Below are 24894 nucleotides of genomic sequence, written 5' to 3'. Positions count from 1 at the left end.
CCAAGAAGTCAACATTCAGGTTTTAGAAGCTGAGGTGGAGCCTGCTGTGCTTGACGGAAAGTCCTGACACTAAGTGTGTCAGTGTTTGAAGGTGAGGTCACCCAGCTTAATCGAAGTGAAATCTTCAGCTCGACTCTGTGAACTCTTGGATCTGTGAGAATAACCAGGACCCAACGTCACTGCTGTAAGTCTCTGACCATTCAGGAAAGTGTTTCTGTTACACAGGCAGCAAACATTTTCTCCTCTTTTCTCCTTTTTTACTGTTGTATGGTGACCTAGGGTTTTAGAAATACACTAACAAATACATTATTATTATAGTTTTATTATTATTATTATTATTGTTATTACTATTATTATTATTACTGCTCACTGAGATCTCAGACTACTCAGATTTGTATCTATATGTTTTCTATCACTCCATAAGCTCAGAGCTGTTTTTGCTCTCACACAGTGACCTGATCTTTTGTTTATGATGTCATGTCTTATAATACATATATATGTACAAGATGATCCCAATGTTTATAATCATAAACTGGTTATTATTCATTGTAACATGTACCTAGATTTTTTTTTTTTTTTCTTTTTGCCTCTCCTGTTTGGGACTTTAGCGATCAGAATTGTTGTCTAAAGGCCAAGAAAGTAAGACATTTAAGACATGATGTCAGTGTGAGATGCTTATATTTATTATATAAAATTACAGGCAAAGACCCTACAACAATCATATGACCTCCTATAACCAAGCACTTTGGTGACACTAGGAAGGAAAAACTCAATTTTAACAGGAAGAAACCTCCAGCAGAACCAGGCTCAGGGAGGGGCAGCCATCTGCTGTGACCAGTGGGGGTGAGAGAAGGAAGACAGGATAAAGACATGCTGTGCAAGAGAGCCATATATTAATAACAAAGATGATTCAATGCAGAGACGTAGATTAACACATAGTGAGAGAGAAAGGTGACTGAAGAAGAAATACTCAATGCATCATGGGAATCCCCCAGTAGTCTGCACCTATTGCAGCATAACTAAGGGAGGATTCCAGACCTAACTATAAAAGGCCTGATTATCAGAATCAGAGAAACTTTATTAATCCCAAAGGGAAATTGAGTTGTTATAGCAGCAAATATACAAAAACATCAAGCACTCAAATAAAATGAGTGTAGAAACAAAGTTATGAGCGATAAGTATTAAGATAAATAAATAGATAAATATAGAGATAAAGGTATAAATGTACATATAAATATAAAAGGACAAGTATGTGTGCAAATATGTGGTGTACAAAAGCTGCAGGTGGTTCACCTCACACCACCTCACGAACCGATCAATCAGTCCTCTGTACTCCTCTTCCCTTCCCATCTCCACACTTCCATTGATTGTCGTGTCATCAGAGAATTTCTGGAGGAGACAAGTTTCTATGATGTACTTGAAATTGACCATGTACATGATGAAGACGAAAGGGGACAGAACCGTTCCCTGGGGTGCTTCTATATATGTGAAGAGCAGGATATTGAATTAAATTCTGGTTTTAACAGGGAGCCAATGAAGGCAAGCCAATATAGGGGAAATATGCTCTCTCTTTCTAGTCCCTGTCAGTACTCTTGCTGCAGCATTTTGGATTAACTTAAGGCTTTTCAAGGAGTTTTTAGGACTTCCTGAAAATAATGAATTACAGCGGTCCAACCTGGAACTAATAAATGCATGAACTAGTTTTTGGGTACCACAGTGGTACGGTGGTTAGCACTGTTGCCGCACAGCAAGAGGGTCCTAAGTTCAATTCCACCATCGGGCTGGGGTGTGGAGTTTATATGTTCTCCCCTTGTTTGTGTGGTTTTGCCTTGGGTAATCCAGCTTCCTCCCACAGTCCAAAGACATAGTTAGTGGGGATAGGTTAATTGATTTATCTAAAATTGCCCATAGGTGTGAATCTGTGAGTGCGAATGGTTGTCTGTGTCTCTATTAGTTAGACCAGCGACCTGCCCAGGGTGTACCCTTCCTCTTGCCCTATGACAGCTAATATAGGCTCCAGCAAGTCTGAAAAGCGGAAGCCGATGGATGGATAGTTTTCAGCGTTACTCTGAGACAGGATATTTCTTATTTTAGAGATGTTGCGCAGTCCTACATATTCAAGAAAGCAGTCCTACAAATTCATGATTCAAAATTCAAAGAAGTTGGACCCTTCGGACCATACATACATTACACAAACATCACATTGGTGGAGACAGGTCAGAATAGGTAGCAGTTTAGAAAAACGATGAAAAATACACAACAAGACTGTACTCAGACTGGGCTTCTCTAGGCAAGCAGTTTGAGGACAGTAAAAAACACCTCACCACATAAAGCACATGAATCTTCACACCATCAAAACACATGACAAGCAACAGGGCTGGGTAAATGGGGTGAGAGTGGGCCGGTGCAGACAACAGCCATCCAGTCCTACAGCCATTCTACGGCGCTGGACACGGACCCACCATCTGCATCCGGTGGGTAACAAGCATCGGAGGCGTTTGGAATGAGGGAGGGATGTGAGTGTACATCTGTGTCCGTGTACGTGTGTGTGTGTGTATGCTGTGTTCAACTTGAAGGAGAGTAAGTAAAATCAAAAGTCCTCAAGCCAACGAAGGTGTCCTTGCAGGAAGGGGATGAAGAGTATAAACACAGTCTGTTATCAGGGAAAGAATTTTCTTGTTGTTCAGCTTCAGCCTTGAGAATACAGCTGATGGCGATATGGTAGCCGCATGAATTGATGGTGGTTTTTCTTTAGTGCAAACAACTGCGTATAACATTTTACAGTTGATCTAAATATCCGTCACTGGTCTCTCTCAAGATCTTATCCGAATTGCGTTCAATGAGCATAGTTTGAGAAGTCACGGCTTGCCCCAATGTTTCCATCACAGCGGGCAGCCTTGTAGGGTTTTGAACCGCCGTTAATGCTTTCTTTAATCTTTGATAAGCGAGGGCCAAGCCAGCTTCAATCAGCAAGAACCCCGTTATCATGGTTCTGAAAAGGTAGATGTCTTCGATGTCCTCGAGCGACAATCCCATTAGGCCTCCAGTTCCTCCACCTGTCCCTTGTGTATTCGGCAGGGAAAGGCCCACCAGGACAACTGGACTCTCCTGATGCTAGGCTTCTCGTCGAGAAGAGGGTGTCACCATAAAAACAGTGTTTAAAAAGGTTCCTCTTCCCCTGACTGACTGACTCACTCAGATACTAATTGGATTCAGTGTTTAGTCCCAGGCACACACTCAGACTGTTAACACACTGATCTGTGACAGACTCACACTCCTGTGTGGCTTCATTCAGACTCTGAGTATCATCTACAGACTGTGTATTCTCCATCCTCGATGTTTGGAGCTGAGCTGTGACAGAGTTAGGTTTCATGTCTTCACACATCACCTTAAGAACTTTACTCTGTCACAGTTTGAGCATCAGTAACATATTTATACTAGGGATGCAACAATACTCGAATCAATATTGAACGGTTCGATACAGTACTTTTGGTTTGGTACGCATATAAATCGAACAATACCAAATTTTTAATTTATTTTATTAACTTTCCTTCTGACGATGCTGTCTGTGTTGAGCGCTCAGTGGATCTGTGCTCGACAGTGCAGCCTAGGCGGAGTAGTCGAACGCAGATTCACTGAGCGCAGGGCAAGCTAGCAAGACAGAAGTTAAGCTCGTTGCAACTTGACAAATTGAACCTCCCCCACCCTCATTCAGATCTGGCTTTTGGAACTATTTTGGTTTTCATGTGACGTATGACCCTGAAGGTAAGCGCGTCATGGACAAAAGTAAAACAGTATGTTGGATGTGCCACGCAATTCTCAATTACATTGGTGGGAACTAGTGCATTAGCGCAGTTAGCGCGTTAACGTGTTGATGCCGTCCAGCCCCACGCACAGGGCGATCCGCGGTAGCTCGTTAACGGAGATTTGCCGTGTTGTGGCATTAATGTCATTTAAGATTAAAGCTGACAGCACTAGTGGGAACACAATGAATATGACTGCACATTTACGCCGACATCATCCTAGTGCAAAGACAAGTGGAAGCAGACAAAAACAACAAGCACGCATGCTACAAACTTTACCCGAGTCATTTAGACAGCCATTAGCACATGATTCTCCTTATGGGGACCTGATATGTTTAATATGCTGCTGAGAATATACCCCAGAAGAAGCGTATAGTATAGCTTTTATTTTGGAAAGAGCCATTTCTCTGTAATAAACTCTCTTTTCCAAAGATGAGTGATTTCTTGATCAGATAGATTTAGTTTTTTTATTACTTTGTTGTTTCAGCAACATTAAATTTAAAAACTGTACTTTTGAGTTAAAATATATATTTATAATTTTAATAAATGACAAATTAAAAAGGCATGAACATTTTTTTTGTATCGAAAAAATATTGAACCGTGACACTAAAGTATCGAACCGAACCGTGAATTTTGTGTATTGTTGCACCCCTAATTTATACATCAATACATGATGCACACACACACACAGACACACACAGACACACACACACACACACAGAGAAGCTGCAGTTAAATCCAGTCTGAAGTGAGACTCAAATATCCAAAGATCAGTTTGGACACAAAGAGTAAAAACTTGAATTCAGATGATGGAAACTTGTTACTGTAGCTCTTCATTCTTGTGATTCGTCTTCATTAAAGGGACATTTTTTGAGACTCTTTGGTTTCCGTGTATCTGATGGAATTGGTCTCCTTTCTTCTGATTGGTTCTTTTTTAACTCAGCATGTTTTTATTCATGATGAGTTAGGAGTGAAGTTGTGCCGGCCAACACTCTCAGTGATCACTTTTTCAGTCTTGTCTGTGGTCCATGTTGTTGTTTAGTGTGTTTGTGAATTATGTTTCTTGGATTAGACCAGAGGCTCAATGACTGCTCAGTCTGTGCTCAGTAGTCAGGTCATCATTCTGTCCAAGGTAACTCTATGTTACTGAGCATCACCACACAGGACACAATCAGAAGCAATAATAATGAACATTAATCACTATTGATTTTCAGCATATCAGATTCCTTATATATCTGACACTCAGTGTGTTTGAAATGTGCAGGTGTGAAGATCTGAACGACTTTAAGAAGAATGACAAGGACTAAGATTTATTGAGGAAACACAGAAGAATGGGTTTCAAACCGAAGAAACAGGGTAGAATAAACTTTTAATAACCTGCTTAATGCTCACACACAGTGTGACACACTCACCGCGAGGAAGTGTCAGTTAAACTGAACATTCCTCTGCTGACATATAATGGTTGAGGCATCACAGAAACTGATGAACTGATAGAACAGAACAGGAAGTCAGACATTTATTAACTTTACATGGAATAAATCTGATGTATGGTGTGGATTAAAGTGTAAATCAAATAAACTGATGTGTGTTAGTCTTCACACAGTTCTGTTAAATAAGTTGTTGTTAACGTTGGTGCTTGATAAAGATCAGGTGTGCTGCTAACTGAAACTGCTGCATGCAGTTACTAGTTTTTCTAGTTTGTTGATGGAAACATCCATGGAAGACTGAAAACACCCACCATCATTAAAAACACCTCAGATTCGCAGGAATATGATGTAAGACAGAGGAGACAATAATACTGACTTTCATGAACAGCTCACACTACTTGACTGTGTTCATGGATCTCTATATTTATACCTTCGAGGTTTTTGACATATTTATTTATATCTGTGACTCTGGATTCATTTAATTCAACATTGATAAGTACATTGTGACATATACACATGAATGAAGTTCTACCAATAAAGTCCAGATGATTAATTCTGATGGGGTCATGATCTACACTTGGTCAAAGAACAGAAGAATGTGGTCAGAAAGAACATGTGACCCTTACACAGACAGCCAAAGAAAAGTTGCTGTATATAAAAGCCCACAGATCCTCCACACAGTGAATGTTGGACATGCTTGACTCGTGGCTGTTCAGACTTTGTATTGATGTACCTACGACTGAGACATCCCCATGATACCTGAAATCCTCCAGGCTTTACTCTCTGTGTGCAACTGTTAAAAAAACAGATCACATTGCAAGTCCAAGCCTGCAGTAAATCTGTGTTTTCTTTCCTTTTACTTGAAATAAACACATGAAACCAGTTTGTTCAAAGAAGTCAACATTCAGGTTTGACTGAAGGGATGTAGAAAAAACTCACATCTGTTCCACTTAGACCACAGCGTCCTCTAGTGTTCAGGTGAACTGTTTAAAAAAAGGAGGGGTTTCAGAGGCTGCAGCAGAAGGAGGAGCTCAGCCTGATATTGTGGAATATTCAAGAGATTTACTGATATCAGATCCTTTATCATCACTGTGTTGGTATGCTGTCACATGCTCAACTATAGATTTTATATACACTGTAAACATTATAACATTAAAGCCTACACATGCTAATAATATTTGTTTATGGAGGCTGTGACTTACAGAATAAAGTCTATAAATATGCCATCTATATCTAAACACAGAATTCACCAAAGATACTCTCCTGTTCAACACCAAGTCCAAAATGAGTTTACGTTGTCTGAAGTCTGTCTTTCATCTTAAAAAATCAAAGAAAGAAAGAAAAATGAAATCTTAGCAATGATGGACAGAATGAAGAGTCACAGTTCGTTAGGACCTGCTAGATTTCAGCTGTTATCTAATAAATAAACATATCTGTTGAATCATTGATGAGCCTTAAAAAGTCTGAAAGCTCAGACCCAACCGCATGTTCACATGTTCATGGCTGCCATGCTTCTGCTTCCATGTTTAGAGCTTTATTGATCTGATATTAACAGAGAGAATCGATGGCTCCTTAGCTCTCATATGATTCTCTAATCACTGGAAATGAAATGAACTGTGAGCCAGCATGAGACTGAGAAACTGTCAGTGTGGTCACAGTCACACACTTTCAACCCAACACTGCTGCATCGCTGGACTTTTCCATGTCCTTGTGCTGTGTTGATCAGGTTCACACTTGTTGTTGTAGTGTTTTAGTTTCTGTGCAGTTTTCATGGTCACTGTAGATGGCCTCACTGTTACACTGCTAGATTGGACTTCCTGCTTTGTGTTTAGCTTCAGTTCCTGTTGTCAATTTGTCATTTCTTGTGTTTTTAGTTCCCTCAGCGTTTCCTCATATCTTCTTCTATCCATCTCTCCTTTCTGTCTTTGTCCTCTAGCATTCTCTTGTCTCTTTTTCTCCTTTAATGAGAGCCTACCATTGACTGTAGAAAACATGGACGACGCGACCCCGCCTCCTACCATTGTGCAAAAATGAAGCCAAAATATTCCACTTGTGGAGGCTGCCATCTTGCAAATTTGGAGCCAGAGTCTGCACAGCAGTGACTTGAGGTGGAGCGACTGTGTAACGCTCCCGCCCACATACCCGCTGGACGTGACTGCAAACACACCCCCCTACACTTTTTACGTAGCTCGGCTGCTCGAGTTTTTTTGCTGGTTTACCGTGACTGACGACTCGTTTAATTAAGGTAAATACAACCATGTCACTGTTATAAAAAAGACACACAGCTTATCATCTTATAGTTCTAAAATCACTCTGTTGTTAATTCGTTAGTTAGATTAGCCGCTAGCATACGCACTGTGTTGGAGGCTTGTTGCTAGCTAGTTAGCGATGCTACACACCTGCTACTCTTAATAGTCTTCAACACTTATGGTTTTTTTTATCCATTTTTAGACAGCGATGAGATTAGCTGCACACTCTACAGAGGCCCAGAGTTACTGTTAATATCAAAAATATAATGCTGTCCTTTGAGATTTTAACATAAGACTGTGAGTGTAATGGATCTAAAACTGTTTAAATCTTCAGAGCCCTCTACAGCCAGCAGAACGTTTCAGTAGTGTAGTCTAATTTGTTATTTTCATTTAATAATAGAGTCCATATTATATCAACAGCTACATTCACCCTGGAGAGTGAGGGAGACCATCAGGACCAAGCTGGGTTTCCTGGGTCCAGAGGTTTGGAGAAACTTCTTCCCTTTCTTTCATCACAACTGTCCTGTGCCATAAGTTCTGTTGACCCGCTGTAAGAGGCATCATTTAAGAAACACCAGGAAGACTGAAGTTCATGGCATTGATCAATGAGGACTCATGAGCTTCACCAGCAGCTGCTGTCACTCGATGGGGCTGAGGTCTGAATCTGAGGACAGCTCCTGTAATCACAAAGACAACAGAACCATCAAACTCAGATATAAATTTTATCCCTCAATATTTAAATAAAGCGGATTCTTCTGTCCTCACACACTCAGGATCTGAAGTTCTTCTCTTACATTTTTTTCAGTATCACAGTACACTACAGTACTTTAATCCATAGTTCCTGATTAATGAGGAGTTACTGAAGTACAAGCTTTTAAAAAAAAATTGTTACTGTCTTTACAGATGTGGCAAGAGACTGAAAACATGCTGTTTGCACATATTTAATATTCAGCTCTGCACAGGAGCTGACGCAGGGTGCAGCCTGTTGCTTTTACAGTATAATACTTGTAATAAAAGTACAGTAACAGTAATTAGTGACTGAGCAGCCCGGGGCGTTTCTCTTGATTTCTTTAGTAAATTCATTCACCTGCACAGCTAAACGAACCCTGACAGCCGAGTGCTCATTTTGGCTAGCTAAGTCTCAGGAGCTAGCTAAGGACAGTAGTTACGGATTAGCTTACAAACACGTTTAACTTACCGAAAAAGTGCAGCGGGGCCTCGGGTCCTTCTGTCGGGTAGTCCAGTTTACTGAAGAACACCTCAGGCTGTCAGGTTAAAACACTCGGTCGTGTTTTCGTAGCGTAAACGCTGGGCGTCCTCTCAGAGCCTACGCTCTATTTGCTATTCGCGAAGAGAGATACGCAAGTTTCTCCGTGACTGCAGCTGTCAGTCAAAGCTCTTATGATGACGTTTCACCCCAATTTAACATCACCGCGGTAGGAATTAGAATCAAACTTATGGGAAAGGAGACCCCTTGAACATCAATCAGCGTGATGAGAACTATTGAAAACAAAAGAAAGAATCTTTGGAAAAAAATTATCTAAGGAGAATTAATTTATTTTAGTCTGACCCCAGTCCCATCCGCTAACATGGAGGAGGCGGTTTATGACCTATACTGCAGCCAGACACCAGGGGGCGATAGAGACGTTTTGGCTTCATTTTTGGGGAGCTGTCGTGTCGTCCATGTTTTCTACAGTCAATGGAGCCTACGTATATCTTTATTTCTTTTTTGTTCTTCCTGCTTTACTTTTAAAGGTTTGTTTTCTTTTAAATCCTGTATTAGTTTGACTTCCTGTCTGTCTTCCCTGATTGGTTCCAGGTTTTGTTAATAGTCTTCATGTTCATCCCCCTCTGTTCTTATTAGTAATCAGCCCTCTGTGTATATATATTCAGACAGAGTCTATAGTTTGCGGTCAGAGTGTGGTCTCTTGTGTTTCATGTGTGTTTTCTTATTGAGCTCCTGTGTCTTTGGATTTTTGTTCACACTTTGAACTTTGGACTGATTTCTGATGGAAGTTCACTTGTTGTTATTTGACTGTGTTCTCCTGAATGTGGCTCTAAATCACTGCCAGCTAATGCTAGGTTTCTAATCTTAAACTTAAATGAGATAATAGATAATTGTCACTGGCTGGGTCTCTGACCCAGCACTTTCGAGTTATCTTTTATTTTGATTCTTCTGTGTTAGTAATTTAGGTCTGTAAAGTTGGTATTATTTTTAAGTTTTCATGTTTTCCTGTTTTATTTTGAAAGGGTCTGATGTATTCTTGTTCATTTTGATTTTACGTCATTATCGTCATTAGATTCATGTGTTTCAGCTATTTTCCCATGTGTTTTCACTTCCCCTAATCACTCTTGTGTGTATTTAAGTCCTCTGTTTTCTGTGTATCATTGTCAGGTTCTCTTTTTTCCCCACCCTAGCTGATCATAGTGTCTTGTAGTGTGAAAGTGTTTTAGAGAATTCATAGAGTTTTCTTTGTGTTCCATAGTGCTAATTGAGATTTTGTTTTCTTAGTTTTCCCAGCATTCATGTGTTTCATCTGCCATCAGCTGCCATAAAGGCTCACTTTTTGTTCACCTACAACGCCTCTCACAGTGTCTGCTTCCGGACCCTGCTTCACAAAAATCGGCATACCTCACACACTCTTCACACTCTGTCACAGTTTGGCAAACTGCGTGGAGTCTAAACACGATGAACACAGGAACACCAGACCTCTTCAAAATAAAACAGGAAACATAAGACGCAGACATGACAATGTAAGACACAGACATGAAACACATGAAGGGGAAGGGAGACTTGACATGGGTGGAAGACACAAGGGGAATCTAATAACAAAGAACTATAACAATCTAGGCATGATAAAAAGCGAACTTAGAAAACCTGAAGGGCTTAAACATAAACCATAAACGAAAACTCAAAACGCTGGGTCAAAAGACCCAGGATCGTGACAGGCCTTGATATTTCTCTAGTTTCTCGTGTTCCTTATTCCTGATGTTGCTGTCATTCGGGAACCACTACATCGATCACTACGGCCGTCTTCTTCTGTTTTTCTACCACCACTATGTCCAGTTGGTTAGCCACCACCATTTTTTCCGTCTGTATCTGGAAGTCCCACAGGATCTTAGCTCGGTCATTCTCCATCACCCTTGGGGGAATCTCCCATCTTGACCTCGGGACTTCCAGGTTATACTCGGAACAGATGTTCCTGTACACTATGCAGGCCACTTGGTTATGGTGTTCCATGTATGCCTTGCCTGCTAGCATCTTGCACCCTGCTGTTATGTGCTGGATTATCTCTGGGGCATCTTTACACAGCCTGCACCTGGGGTCTTGCCTGGTGTGATAGACCCCAGCCTCTATCGATCTTGTGCTCAGAGCTTGTTCCTGTGCTGCCATGATTAGTGCCTCCGTGCTGTCTTTCAGTCCAGCTTTGTCCAACCACTGGTAGGATTTCTGGGTATCAGCCACCTCTGCTATCTGCCGGTGGTACATACCATGCAGGGGCCTGTCCTTCCATGATGGTTCCTCGTCTTCCTCCACTTTCTTGGGTTTCTGCTGCCTGAGATATTCACTGAGCATGCTGTCAGGTGGGGACCATCTTCGTGATGTATTCGTGGATGTTCCTTGTCTCATCCTGGACTGTGGTGCCGACACTGACCAGTCCCCGGCCTCCTTCCTTCCGCTTAGCATACAGCCTCAGGATTTTGGACTTGGGTGAAACCCTCGATGCAAGGTATGGAGCTTTCTTGTCTTTATGTCAGTGGTTTCTATCTCCTCCTTTGGCCAGCCTATTACCCCAGCAGGGTACCTGGTCACGGGCAGGACGTAGGTGTTGATGGCCCGGATCTTGTTCTTACCGTTCAGCTGAATCCTCAGGACTTGCCTGACCCTCTGCAGGTATTTGGTGGTTGCAGCTTTCCTAGCGGCCTCTTCATGGTTCCCATTTGCCTATGGGATCCCCAAGTACTTGTAACTGTCCTCTTGGTAGATCCCGCACTTGATGGTGACTTGTGCTATGGGCTTGGAGTTGGCCTCTAGTGTTGTCCGCCACATTCCCATTGAGTTAAAGATGAAGGTTCTCAGGGTCTTGTTGATCTTGTACAATTCTAGGCATTCCAGGATCCAGGTGTGGGGCACTGAGTCATAGGCCTTCTTGTAATCAATCCAGGCAGTGCACAGGTTGGTCAGTCTGGTCTTGCAGTCTCGGCTGACTGCTCGGTCTACCAGTAGCTGGTGTTTTGCGCCTCTGGTATTCTTGCCCATACCTTTCTGTGCCCCGCTCATGTATTGACACATGTGCCTGTTCATCTTAGCCGCCATGATGCCTGACAGGAGCTTCCACGTAGTGCTGAGGCAGGTTATTGGTCAGTAGTTGGAGGGGACCGGCCCCTTCTGGGGGTCCTTTAGGATCAGGACTGTCTGGCCTTCGTTTAGCCATTCTGGGTGTCTCTCATCAAATAGCAGCTGGTTCATTTGTGCTGCCAGGCACTCGTGGAGTGCAGTCAGCTTCTTCAGCCAGTAGGCGTGAACCACATCAGGGTCTGGTGCTGTCCAACTCTTCATACTGGAGACCCTTCCTTGGATATCTGCCACTGTGATGGTTACTGGACCCTGTTCAGGGAGGTTGCTGTGGTCTGCCCTCAGATCCACTAGCCACTGAGCATTGCTGTTATGGGTTGCGTCCTTCTCCCATATGCTCTTCCAGTATTTTTCTGTATCCAGCCTTGGTGGTGCTGTTCTCATATTGTTCCTTTGCCACTGAGATTACACCTTGGCTGGGTCCGTGGGAAAAAGCTGGTTTATTCTCCTGCCTTCTATCTCTCTGGTGTACCTCTTCAAGCTGCTGGCCAAGGCTGTGAGTCGTTGCTTGGCAGTTTCCAAGGCTTCAGATATGGACAGCAGCCTGTACTTCTTAGGCACCTTCTTCATTGTGTCTCTTTCAAGGACTTCATCAAAAGTACTTGAAAGAGTAGTTGTCAAACAGCTAACAGATCATCTGCAGAGGAATAATAATAATAATAATAATAATGGATTGCATTTATATAATGCTTTTCTAGGCACCCAAAGCACACTGCAATTCCACTATTCATTCACTCAATGGTGGAGGCAAGCTACAGTTATAGCCACAGCTGCCCTGGGGTAGACTGACAGAAGCAAGGCAACCATATCACGCCATCTGCCCCTCTGGCTATCACCAGTAGGCGGTTGGTGAAGTGTCTTTCCCAAGGACCGGTCGCAGCAGATGGCCGCCCCTCCCTGAGCCTGGTTCTGCCGGAGGTTTCTTCCTGTTAAAAGGGAGTTTTTCCTTCCCACTGTCACCAAAGTGAAGAGTTTCAGTCAGTTTTCAGAGCTCATCACAGCAGCGAAACAGCTTTAGTGAAGGTTAAAAATTATCTTCTTATGGCCTCTGACAGTGGACTCATCTCTGTGCTTGTCCTGCTAGACCTTAGTGCAGCATGCGATACTGTTGACCATAATGTCCAATAGAGCGATTAGAACATGCCGTAGGTATTTCAGGTACTGAGCTGCAGTGGTTTGTATCATATCTATCTAATAGACTCCAATTTGTGCATGTAAATGGAGAGTCCTCCGCACAAACTAATGTCAATTATGGTGTCCCACAGGGTTCAGTGCGATGACCAAATCTGTTTACATTATAAATGCTTCCCCTAGGGCCTAGGGAGTATTATTAGAAGACATAGTATAAATTTTCACTACTATGCAGATGACACCCAGCTCTATCTATCCATGAAGCCAGATAACACACACCATTTAGTTAAACTGCAGAAATGTCTTAAATACATAAAGACCTGGATGGCCGCTAACTTTCTGCTTCATAATTCAGATAAATCTGAGGTTATTTTACTCAGCCATGAAAATCTTAGAAATATGGTATCTAACCAGATTCTTACTCTGGATGGCATTATTTTGGCCTCCAGTAACACTGTGAGGAACCTTGGTTTCATTTTTGACCAGGATATGTCCTTCAACGCACATATTAAACAAATATGTAGGACTGCTTTCTTCCATTTGCACATCATCTCTAAAATTAGAAATGTCCTGTCTCAGAGTGATGCTGAAAAACAGGTTCACGCATTTATTACTTCCAGACTGGACTACTTTAATTCATTATTATCAGTATGTCGTAAAACCTCCCTGAAAGGCCTTCAGTCAATCCAAAATGCTGCAGCAAGAGTACCGACAGGGACTAGAAAGAGAGAGTATATTTCTCCTGTCTTAGCTTCCCTTCATTGGCTTCCTATTAAATCCAGAATTGAATTCAAAATCCTGCCCCTCACATACAAGGTCTTAAATAATTCAATTCAATTCAGTTTTATTTATATAGCACCAAATCACAACAACAGTCGCCTCAAGGCGCTTCATAGGTACAGAGAAAAACCCAGCAATCATATGACCCCCTGTGAGCAAGCACTTTAGCGACAGTGGGAAGGAAAAACTCAGTTTTAACAGGAAGAAGTTTTCAGGACCCTCTTCTGTGGAACCAGCTTCCAGTTTGGATTCGGGAGACAAACACTATCTCTACTTTTAAGATTCGGCTTCAAACTTTCCTTTTTGCTAAAGCATATAGTTAGGGCTGGACTAGGTGACCCTGAATCCTCCCTTAGTTATGCAGAAATAGATGTAGGCTGTCGGGGGATTCCCACAATGCATTGAGTTTTTCCTTTCCAGTCACCTTTCTCACTCAGTATGTGTTAATAGACCTCTCTGCATTGAATCATATCTATTATTAACCTCTGTCTCTCTTCCACAGCATTTCTTTGTCCTGTTTTCCTTCTCTCACCCCAACCGGTCGCAGCAGATGGCCGCCCTTTCCTGAGCCTGGTTCTGCCGGAGGTTTCGTCCTGTTAAAACTGAGTTTTTCCTTCCCACTGTCGCTAAATTGCTGGGTCATAGAGGGTCATATGGTTGTTGGGTTTTTCTCTGTATATATTATTGTACAATCTACTGTACAATATAAAGCACCTTGAGGCGACTGTTGTTGTGATTTGGCACTATATAAATAAAATTGAATTCAATTGAATTGAAATTGAATATATTGAACACTGCAGGATCCTCACAGGAGTAAGAAGCCTTTTCTGCTGAAACTCGTTTTCGATTGGATTTCGAAGTAGGACTTTAGGTAAGATAATTGATAATTTGTTCAACTTTTTTTGGGGCAGGGAAGCTCAGGGGCCTTTAGAGATCTACTATTTGTTATTTTGGCATAGGTCACTGCTGAAGTCAATAAAGGGATGCATAGCATTTGAAATTGCCTGGTTTTGCCACTTTCTTGGCTGACGTTGGAGGTTACATTTCTTGTTATGCCCAGATTACCCCTTGGCCGAGGACATAACCGAAAGGTGCAAAGTGCATAACCATAACTCTGATTAAACAAAAATTAAGTGTTCAAAGATTTTGGGCATATCAAATACACACAGATCTTCTTTAGATGTTTGAAGCGGATCCTCCAGAAAAAAGTTGGATTACAGAGCTTTTAAGCAGAGGTCTTGAAATCCAGTCCTCGAGAACCAGTGTCCTGCAGGTTTTAGATGTGTCCTTGATCTAACAGAGCTGATTTAAATGGCTAAGTTTCCTCATCAACATGTCTTGAAGTTTGCCAGAGGCCTGGTAATGAACTAATCATTTGATTCAGGTGTGTTGACCCAGGGTGAGATCTAAAACCTGCAGGACACCGGCCCTCAAGGCCTGGAGTTCGAGGCCCCTGCCTTAAAGGCAGTAGAATTCAACTGGTTTGTTTCATACAAACTATGACACAAGGCTACATCAACCTCCTTGATTTCACATAATCCCACATAAATGTGGATGAAAGCACCACTTCATAATCAGTTTTAAGTGATCTATCAGTGCTATCAATACTGATGTGTTTCCAGCTCATTACCAAGTCCAGTCACGGTGGAATCTGCAAGCAAAGGTTGAGTGTTTATATCTAACGGATACTGGATGGAGAAACAATTACTCTACAGGACAAGTGGAAGACTAATTAAGAGCTCTGGTTTGCTGTCCACCTTAATCCTGAACTCAAACACAAAGCATTACTGGGTGGAAGAAACTTCTCATTACCAGTAAATCTGTGTAAATAAAATAAATAAATAAATCAGCAAATGTGTGTACAGTTCTCTGCAAACTCAGCAGGAATAGTTAGTGTGAAACTTTAACTCTGCTGATCCTCTTTGAATCATGGATCAGCTGAAATGTTTGAAAATGTTGTTCACACATGTTGAGCTGACTGAATATTAATGGACTGAAGCTTCCAGTCACAGTGAATCAGTGTGGGTCAGTGAATGCATCGTGTGTGCGTCACGGCTCCATTTATTGGACTCATAGTAGAAGTAGAGCAGCTGATGGCAGCTTCCTCTGCCTCACACTGCTAACTGACTGCATTCAGCTGACACTGAGATGTACAAGGAAAGAAGCAGCTGATATTTGGACAGCACACATGATGGAAATGAGGATTTCAGTTGATGCACACATGAGTGATTCGTGTTTCCTCTGCAGGTGAAGGTAGAAAGTTTGTGTGAGCTGATGTGGATGTGAATTCAGCAGCATGGATCAGTGTCAGGACAGAGAGGAGGGAGTCCCTCCCTCTAAAACCACTCTGTGTGGGGAACATGAGAGCCAGACCAAAGCTCAGAGGTGAGATGACCATCTCTAACTGTCCATGACTCTTCTCCATGTCACAGCTCAGCACTCACATCACTGCTCCATCATTATTCACAGGAAAAGACGTAAACGTGGGGGTAAACAAAAACATGGACCTCAATCTGAACCCAGCTGTATGAGTAACTCTTCTATAGAACCTCCCATTCATTTTAAAGGACACCATCCAAGTGCTGCAGGGAGGTGAGCTGTTAGTCACATGAACTCTTTGATTTCAGTTTTGTGTCTGGTTTAAATGATGACGAAAGTAGAAAGTATGTGTGAGCTGATGTGGATGTGAATTCAGCAGCATGGATCAGTGTCAGGACAGAGAGGAGGGAGTCCCTCCCTCTAAAACCACTCTGTGTGAGGAACATGAGAGCCAGACCAAAGCTCAGAGGTGAGATGACCATCTCTAACTGTCCATGACTCTTCTCCATGTCACAGCTCAGCACTCACATCACTGCTCCATCATTATTCACAGGAACCAACCTGGACCTCCACCCAGCTGTTTGTCCTCACAGAGTGGTGGGTGTATAGAAGAGGCCATTATTTTTAATATCCAGCAGGCACCTGCTGCAGAGAGGTGAGCTGCTAGTAACAGGAAAACTTTGATGTCAGGAAATGAAGTCACTGAGCGAGGAATTTCTTTATTCTGTGGAACATGTCCAACATTTAAACTTGTGCTGCTCACAGCAAGACCATAAATAGTCCTGCAAAATATAAATGACTGTGTTCATCTTTGGGTGGCGCTCTGTTCTTACGCTGTCAACACTAGTTGGGAGTTTCCTTCTGCTCATGCTCAGCCTGCAAACCACTTTCTCTTTAGGATGATGAAGGTATTCTAAGTCTTCACCAGCTTCTGTGGCTGCAAATGAAAACCAATTTTTTCTTCCTCTAGACCTGCTGGACCTGAACGTGAACCTGGACCTGAACACAGCTTTGAGTCCTTAAAGAGTGACTGCACCAATGAGAACTTCACTAATTTTAAAGTCCAGCCTCTGTCTGAAGCAGAGAGGTGAGCTGTAACAGAAACTCTTTGATGTCCGTTTGGTGTCTGATTTAATTGAACTGCTTGATGTTGTTTGCTGGTCTCTAAACTGTATCTCTGTAGGAGATCAAGAAGTCAATCATTCTGGAAATGCCTGGGTTATATTTGTAAATTTGAAACTCTAAAATTACATTTATAGACATAAATTAATAAATCAAACTAATATCTAAACACAAGAACAGGGTCAAGAAATTGTTTAGTGTTACAGATCGAGTCAGTGAAAGGTTTGAAGTATTTTTTTTTGTCCCACAGAGTGTTCTGACTGATGCTGTATAGAATGATTGCACATGGACATGAAGAACAACCCAGATCAGTGATCAGATCTCATTTTATATGAATAATTCTGCTGCGTTTGAATTCAGAGCAGAGTGATGTTTTTCCAAACAAATGCTCTGAGTAAAGCAGATTACACCTGGTATTCTGACTCACAGCAACATCTGGATCAGTAACAGTGCACAAGGTCATTCCTGTAGCATCTGTCTCAATACCTGCTGAATAACAAATATGCAATTCAAACTAGACTGAAACAGGGAGATTGAAATATTTTAACTATTTAACTTTAAATATTTAAAGTTTTACCATCAATACTGAGAAAAATCTTAGAAAGTATCTATGAGGAAGAAAAGTTCAATCACTCACAATATATAAACATGAATCACACCATGCGTGAGGTGGAGAATTACATTCATACTCCAGCAGTTTGAGTGCACTACAAAAAAACAAAACAAAAAAACAATAGGTCAGTACCACTGAAACTGTGATTATATGTTGAATATAACCATTAAGTATGTGTCTCACATATTTTCATTTTGACAAAAATATTTCATTCAGTCTTCATAATATAACAAAAATAAATTCTTCTTTTATTTCGGTGAGGCTCAAACTGAATCTGTCATCTGTTACTGTCAAAACTAAGTTACAACATCAGTGTATGTGCAGAAACCATCGTTTCACCCATCTTTTTTGTACTGGGGTCTCATTATACTGATAACAAGATTTCTTAATAGAAGAAAACTGTGTTTAACAACACCAGCATTTTGGATTTTGAGACACTTGAGTGGGTGCACACCTGGCTTGGTTACAGTCACTTGCTGGCACACCTGTAAATAGAACTAAACATTTCTGTATCATCGGCAAATAGTATGAATGTCAGTATGTTTCAGACTCTACATGTGCTTTTTATGTGTAATATAAATCATTTGAAGCTGGCAATTACCGGTGGGAACTTACCATTATATAGCCATACAGGTTGACTTGTATTAATTGTTTCTTAAGTAGCTCCACACCCACTTCAGTCCTCCCACTCTGATACCATAATTTTCTAATCTAGTCTAAATCATGGACTATGTCAAAATATCACTGACTAGCTTGAACTAATTCTTGATGAATCCACAGAGTGGACCAGGAGAGCTCAGAGGTTCCCAGTGGTCAGTCTGCCCAGCAGCATCAAACACACGTGGACTTCGTATTTAGGGTTTGTACATGTACAACAACTACTTTTACATCTATTCTGTTCACAGTCATCTCCATGATGCTCTATGTAGACTAGTGGATTGTCAGAGTGTCCAACGTGGATCTGATGTTTCGCTCTATGATTTCAATCTGGTTGGTTCATTCATAAAGTATTCTGTTCCAGCTGCTGGAGGACCACATCATCACCTTTGTGAAGAACGAGCTGAAGAAGATCCAGAAGGTTCTGAGTCCAGATTACCCAGAATACTTAGAGAGTCAGAAGGAGGACGAGGATGAAGAGCAGGAGAGGAGCAGCAGAGAAGCATTTATGAAGATCACATTGAACTTCCTGAGGAGAATGAAGCAAAAGAAGATGGCTGACTGTTTGCAGAGCAGTAAGAGGATTTCTTTCAAAACTAAGGCTGCTGAATAAATGAAACATTTCTGAATGTTTCAAGAGAAGAACCAACATTTTTTTAGATAGTAATTCTTAATGAAATTGAATTTAATTTGAACTTCTTAAAACATGAATTAATATTCTACTTTCAGAACATTTTGCTGCCGTTTGTCAACATGAACTTAAATCTAACCTGAAGAAGAAGTTCCAGTGTGTGTTTGAGGGGATCGCTAAAGCAGGAAAATCAACCCATCTGAATCAGATCTACACAGAGCTCCACATCACAGAGGGAGGGACTGTGGAGGTCAATGATGAACATGAGGTCATACAGATTGAAACAGCATCCAGGAAACCAGACAGACCAGAAAAAACAGTCAGACAAGAAGACATCTTTAAAGCCTCACCTGGAAGAGATGAACCAATCAGAACAGTGCTGACAAAGGGAGTGGCTGGAATTGGGAAAACAGTCTTAACACAAAAATACACCCTGGACTGGGCTGAAGACAAAGCCAACCAGGACATCCAGTTCATATTTCCATTCACTTTCAGAGAGCTGAATGTGCTGAAAGAGGAAAAGTTCAGCTTGGTGGAACTTGTTCATCACTTCTTTACTGAAACCAAAGAAGCAGGAATCTGCAGCTTTGAAGACTTCCAGGTTGTGTTCATCTTTGATGGTCTGGATGAGTGTCGATTTCCTCTGGATTTCCACAAAACTACAATCCTAACTGACCCTAGAAAGTCCACCTCAGTGGATGTGCTGCTGATAAACCTCATCAAGAGTAGACTGCTTCCCTCTGCTCGCCTCTGGATAACCACACGACCTGCAGCAACCAATCAGATCCCCCTTCAGTATGTTCACATGGTGACAGAGGTCAGAGGGTTCACTGACCCACAGAAAGAGGAGTACTTCAGGAAGAGATTCAGAGATAAGGAGCAGGCCAGCAGGATCATCTCCCATATCAAGACATCACGAAGCCTCCACATCATGTGCCACATCCCAGTCTTCTGCTGGATCACTGCTACAGTTCTGGAGGATGTATTGAAAACCAGAGAGGGAGAACAGCCCAAGACCCTTACTGAGATGTACATCCACTTCCTGGTGGTTCAGGCCAAAGTGAAGAAGGTCAAGTATGATGGAGGAGCTGAGACAGATCCACACTGGAGTCAAGAGAGCAGGAAGATGATTAAGTCTTTGGGAAAACTGGCTTTTGATCAGCTGAAGAAAAGAAACCTGATCTTCTATGAATCAGACCTGAAAGAGTGTGGCATCGATATTAGCGCAGCCTCAGTGTACTCAGGAGTGTTCACACAGATCTTTAAAGAGGAGAGAGGCCTGTACCAGGACAAGGTGTTCTGCTTCATCCATCTGAGTGTTCAGGAGTTTCTGGCTGCTCTTCATGTCCATCTGACCTTCACTAACTCTGGACTCAATCTGATGGAAGAACAACAAACAACCTCCAAGTTGTCTAAATTATTGAAGAAACAGTCTCTCTACCAGAGTGCTGTGAACATTGCCTTACAGAGTCCAAATGGACATCTGGACTTGTTCCTCCGCTTCCTCCTGGGTCTTTCACTGCAGACCAATCAAACTCTCCTACGAGGTCTGCTGACACAGATAGTAAGTAGCTCACAGATCAATCAGGAAACCGTCCAACATATCAAGAAGAAGCTAAATGAGAATCTGTCTGCAGAGAAAAGCATTAATCTGCTCCACTGTCTGAATGAACTGAATGATCATTCTCTAGTGGAGGACATAGAAAAGTACATGAGTTCAGGAAGTCTCTCCCCATATAAACTGTCTCCTGCTCAGTGGTCAGCTCTGGTCTTCATCTTACTGTCATCAGAAAAAGATCTGGATGTGTTTGACCTGAAGAAATATTCTGCTGCAGAGGAGGCTCTTCTGAGGCTGCTGCCAGTGGTCAAAGCCTCCAACAAAGCTCTGTACGTGAAAATGTGGTCATACTTTCATTTTAACATAAAACTTAGTTCAATTCAAAAAACTGAACTGAACTAAATTCAATTTAAATATTTTTTTAAATATTGCTTTAGAAGTTGATTTTAATTAAGGTATTTTATCACTGAAAGTTTTACTTCCTGTATATCCTGAGATATACCACAATGATTTCATTAAATAGAATCTGTTACATCATTTAATGCTGCAGTACTCAGTTCCAGCCTTTTCAGGTTGTTCAGTATTCTCTCTTACAGCTGTCTGCTCTCAGCTCCTTTCCGCCTCCAGAAAAAAAAAATACCATGCTGGGTCTATGTGCGATACAGTAGAAAAATTAGTTTGGCTGAAGTAGGCTACAGAACATAAATGAGAAACACCCTCTGTCTATCGGCCACTAATTGGTTTCCATCTAGATATAGAGATGAAAACCTAGTTTCTGTTAGGAAAATTAAAATATAATTGACATTAAAGGAAAACATTTTGTTCTTTTTTTTTTTTTTTGCCTGTCCCATTTGATTCTTTAGCCGTCAGAATTATTGTCTGAAGACCAACAAGGATACCCAATGGATTTACTTTGCCAAATGGATGATCACGGCATTGCCGTTTTGGTCCATTTGATCGACCTTTGTTGTTATTTTTTATTTTATTTTATTTTCAGTTGTTACAGACGGGACAGACATGACTGAAGGATAGGAAAGGGAGAAAGAAAGATGAAGGAAATGAAAAACAGAAGGGAAGAGGGACAGTGAGAAAGAGCACTTAAAAAGAGAAAGAAAAAAAATCTCCTGGATTACCTGTTGAGAGAAAAAGAAGAGAAAACAAGCAAAAAAAACCCAAACAAAGCAACATACTAAACACAACACCATTGCATTAATCTAGCTAAGTGTAAACAGCAGTAAATACTAAATATGTAATGTTGTTGTGCAGCACGCAGGACCAAAAGCACACAATGTGCTTTGAAGTAGCAGCCAAGAAAGGTGTAGTTTGCCCTGGGGGACAGGGCTATGGCTCTCTACATCCTCTTGCAGACCATTACATGGGGAAACCATTTGAATACAAGCGCGCCGATCCACACAGGTGTGCACACAGGTGTTCACTGTTCGTAGACTTAAATCACACCTTTCTTGGCTGCTACTTCAAAGCACATTGTGCGCTGTCTGTCCTGCGTGCTGCACAACAACATTCAATATTTAGTATTTACTGCTTTTTACACTTAGCTAGATTAATGCGATGGTGTTGTTTTTAGTATGTTGCTTTGGTTTTTTTTTCCTTGTTTTTCTATTCTTTTTCTCTCAACAGGTGATCCCGGAGATATTCCCCCCCCCCCCCCCCCCTTTCTCACTGTCCCTCTCCCCTTCAGTTTTTCTTTTCCTTCCTCTTTCTTTCTCCCTTTCCTATCTCTCACTCATGTCTGTCCCGTCTGTAACAACTGAAAATAAAATAAAATAAATAATAAAAAAAAGAGTAAAAAAAAAAAAGAAAGATGTAGTTTATGTCTATGAACAGTGAACACCCGTGTGCACACCTGTGTGGATAAGCGCACTTGTATTCAAAAGGTTTCCCCATGTAATGGTCTGCTAGAGGGTGTAGAGGGTCATAGCCCTGTCCCCCAGGGCATGAAGCAGGCACGGAGGAGATCCAGGCTCCATACGTCCAGAGGCCCCATAGTGCGAGAGCCCAAGGAGGACCACCGGAGGGGCATCTTTGCCACCCTCCTTGGAAGAGCTGAGGAGAGCCCCAGACAAGGGGTCACGCAGTAGCCACAGAGAAGAAGCCAGCAGAAGACCACCCCAGGCTCCGCAGCAGCAGGGAGTCCAATCGGATGGCCAACACCTCCTCCCAGCCCTCCGCCCTGATGGCCAGCAGAGAAAGGGTGTGTGTGAAGACCCTATACCTCCATCCTCCCGCTCATGTGTAGTGTTGCTGCATGGAGGGCATGGTGCTGCTGCCTGAGAACAGCAGGTGCTAGCACCGCCCCTCCTGAGAACCCTCAATGTCTACATGGATTTAAAATTGAGAGGTGGGCACCGGCGCCAGAGGTGTGGTTGAATACACAGACCGTCCTCTGGACGCCGTTAACGTGCCCACCCTCAAGGCCCTATATATATATGTGTGTTATAAGAGTGTGAGTAATGCAGATGTCTAAGTTGTGAAATAAAATTGAGGCACAGGTGGCCAGAAGGGGACGGGGACGGGGGGGGATGCCTCCCCTGCACCCTGGTGACACACCCGCACCCCAGAGCCCTACCTGTGTGGGTGGGTGTGGTGGAGCGGGAAGAGGGAGGCAGCCGGGGATGGGGTGGAAAAGAAGGGAGGCGCAAGATGCCCCTCCCTAGGGCCAGCTCCCCCGCTTACCCCAGTAGGCACCCCCGTCCTCTGGCACCCACCAAAACAAGGGAGCCAAGGCCCATCCAGACCGGCGCCTACGGCAGCAGCACCGTCAAGCCCCACAGGACCCGGGCAGCCCACCCGACCCCACCGCAGAGGAAACTGTACCCACCCCAACATTCAATCATCTCCCAGAATACACAAGACAATAGGCACCCAGGTTGAGTTTATTCTCCACCTCTCCTATGTATCTCCCCCACCTGCAGAGTGGACTCCTGCAAGGATGGAACAACCACCCTGCCAGTTGAAGAGCCCCCCAGTTAGGCCGATGCACCAGAGGCCCACTGCGCCACGGCTGAGCCCCCGTGCACCCACCCGCCCACAACCTCGGCGACACACCAACGAGGACCGAAGCCCCCAAGGCCCAGCCAGAGCCCCAGCACGGAGACGAAGCACCCCCGAAACCCAAGCCCTCAAGCCTGCCCCGGATCCACTCAGGGGCAGCCACGCTACCAGTCTAGTAACCTTCGTCCGCCAGCACAGACCCTCCCCCAGCCCTGCTGAACGCAGCCACGAGGAGAACACCCTCTAAGAGCGACCAGAGCCACTAACCAGGTTATGACCAGAACCCCCAGGTTAAGCCCTCCAGGGATAACGACCCTATTGATTCTTAAGACGCCCTAAGCCCATCCCAACCTCCACATCAACCACAATAGCTATGGCGGGACCAAACCACGACTCCCCACCCCCGCTAGGTGATGGAGCCGATCAAAGGAGCACTGAGGGATTGATCTAATGTGGTGGCAGAGGCTGTATCGAGACTAATGTGATCAATTAGATGGTTTCTATATTGGCTAGAATTAAGATTATTTTTATTTTTCCAGTTCATGAGAACCGTATTGTTGGCGATGCATAGGGCAGTAAAAACCATGTGGACTGTATTAGTTTCTGTAGTGACATCATCCAATTTTTTTCCCAACAAGAAATCATTTTTTTCTAAAGCTTTCAGACTTTTGTAGTCGATAGTTATTTGACTTTCATTACTTGTTTTGTTTGCCTTGTCTGTATTCACAGACATAGACGTTATTTAATCCAGCACTGGGGAAATTCACTTGTTGCAGCAGCACAAGGAAGAGGAAGAAGCGTAAAATTAGAGATATATAGAAAAAATAGAAATAGAAATAAAAAACATAGCTAAATAAAAAAGACAAAATTCTGTACAAAAAATCCTAAATACAAGGCCCTTTAGAGATGGTGACTACATACAGTAGAATACACCCAGGTTATTTTTGTTATTATTGTTTGTATAAGTGCATACAGTGTGAGGGAGTGATAATGATATACATGTATTTTTATACATACTGTTTGGGTGCTCTAAGGAGGCAATTCTAAGAAGGCAACTCAAATTCTTTATGTTTCTTGAAGATGATTCACCTCTTACCTGAGAAGCTTCATTCTCTTTCGACTCACATGACCCAGATGGCTGAGAACCTACACAGACATGTGGGTATTGTTCACTCTGACTGCTGTCAGGATGAAGGACCTGTGAATACGCTCCATCGTATACTGTGGCTGTTGCA

General features: G+C 42.5%; 1 protein-coding gene across 4 annotated transcripts in view; it reads left to right on the top strand.

Annotated features, from left to right (window-relative positions):
- Positions 1–24894, top strand: part of LOC148094750 (NLR family CARD domain-containing protein 3-like) — a 230279-nt gene that overhangs the window by 153034 nt on the left and 52351 nt on the right. The window contains exons 1-5 of one of the 4 annotated variants that reach the window (XM_087837212.1): positions 16044–16132; positions 16620–16721; positions 18582–18660; positions 18823–19033; positions 19188–20976. In XM_087837212.1, coding sequence (XP_087693338.1) covers positions 16044–16132; positions 16620–16721; positions 18582–18660; positions 18823–19033; positions 19188–20976 — 2270 coding nt within the window. Of the gene's footprint in view, positions 1–16043; positions 16133–16222; positions 16340–16619; positions 16722–18581; positions 18661–18822; positions 19034–19187; positions 20977–24894 lie in introns of those variants that run through there. The other 3 variants (XM_087837211.1, XM_087837213.1, XM_087837214.1) reach the window with 3 other exon arrangements.

This window comes from Neolamprologus brichardi, unplaced genomic scaffold, assembly GCF_056152115.1.
Source record: "Neolamprologus brichardi isolate AB-2024 unplaced genomic scaffold, ASM5615211v1 NODE_ptg000031l+_length_7269946_cov_1, whole genome shotgun sequence".
NCBI lineage: Eukaryota > Metazoa > Chordata > Actinopteri > Cichliformes > Cichlidae > Neolamprologus > Neolamprologus brichardi.
This window is presented reverse-complemented; position numbering and strand designations above follow the sequence as displayed.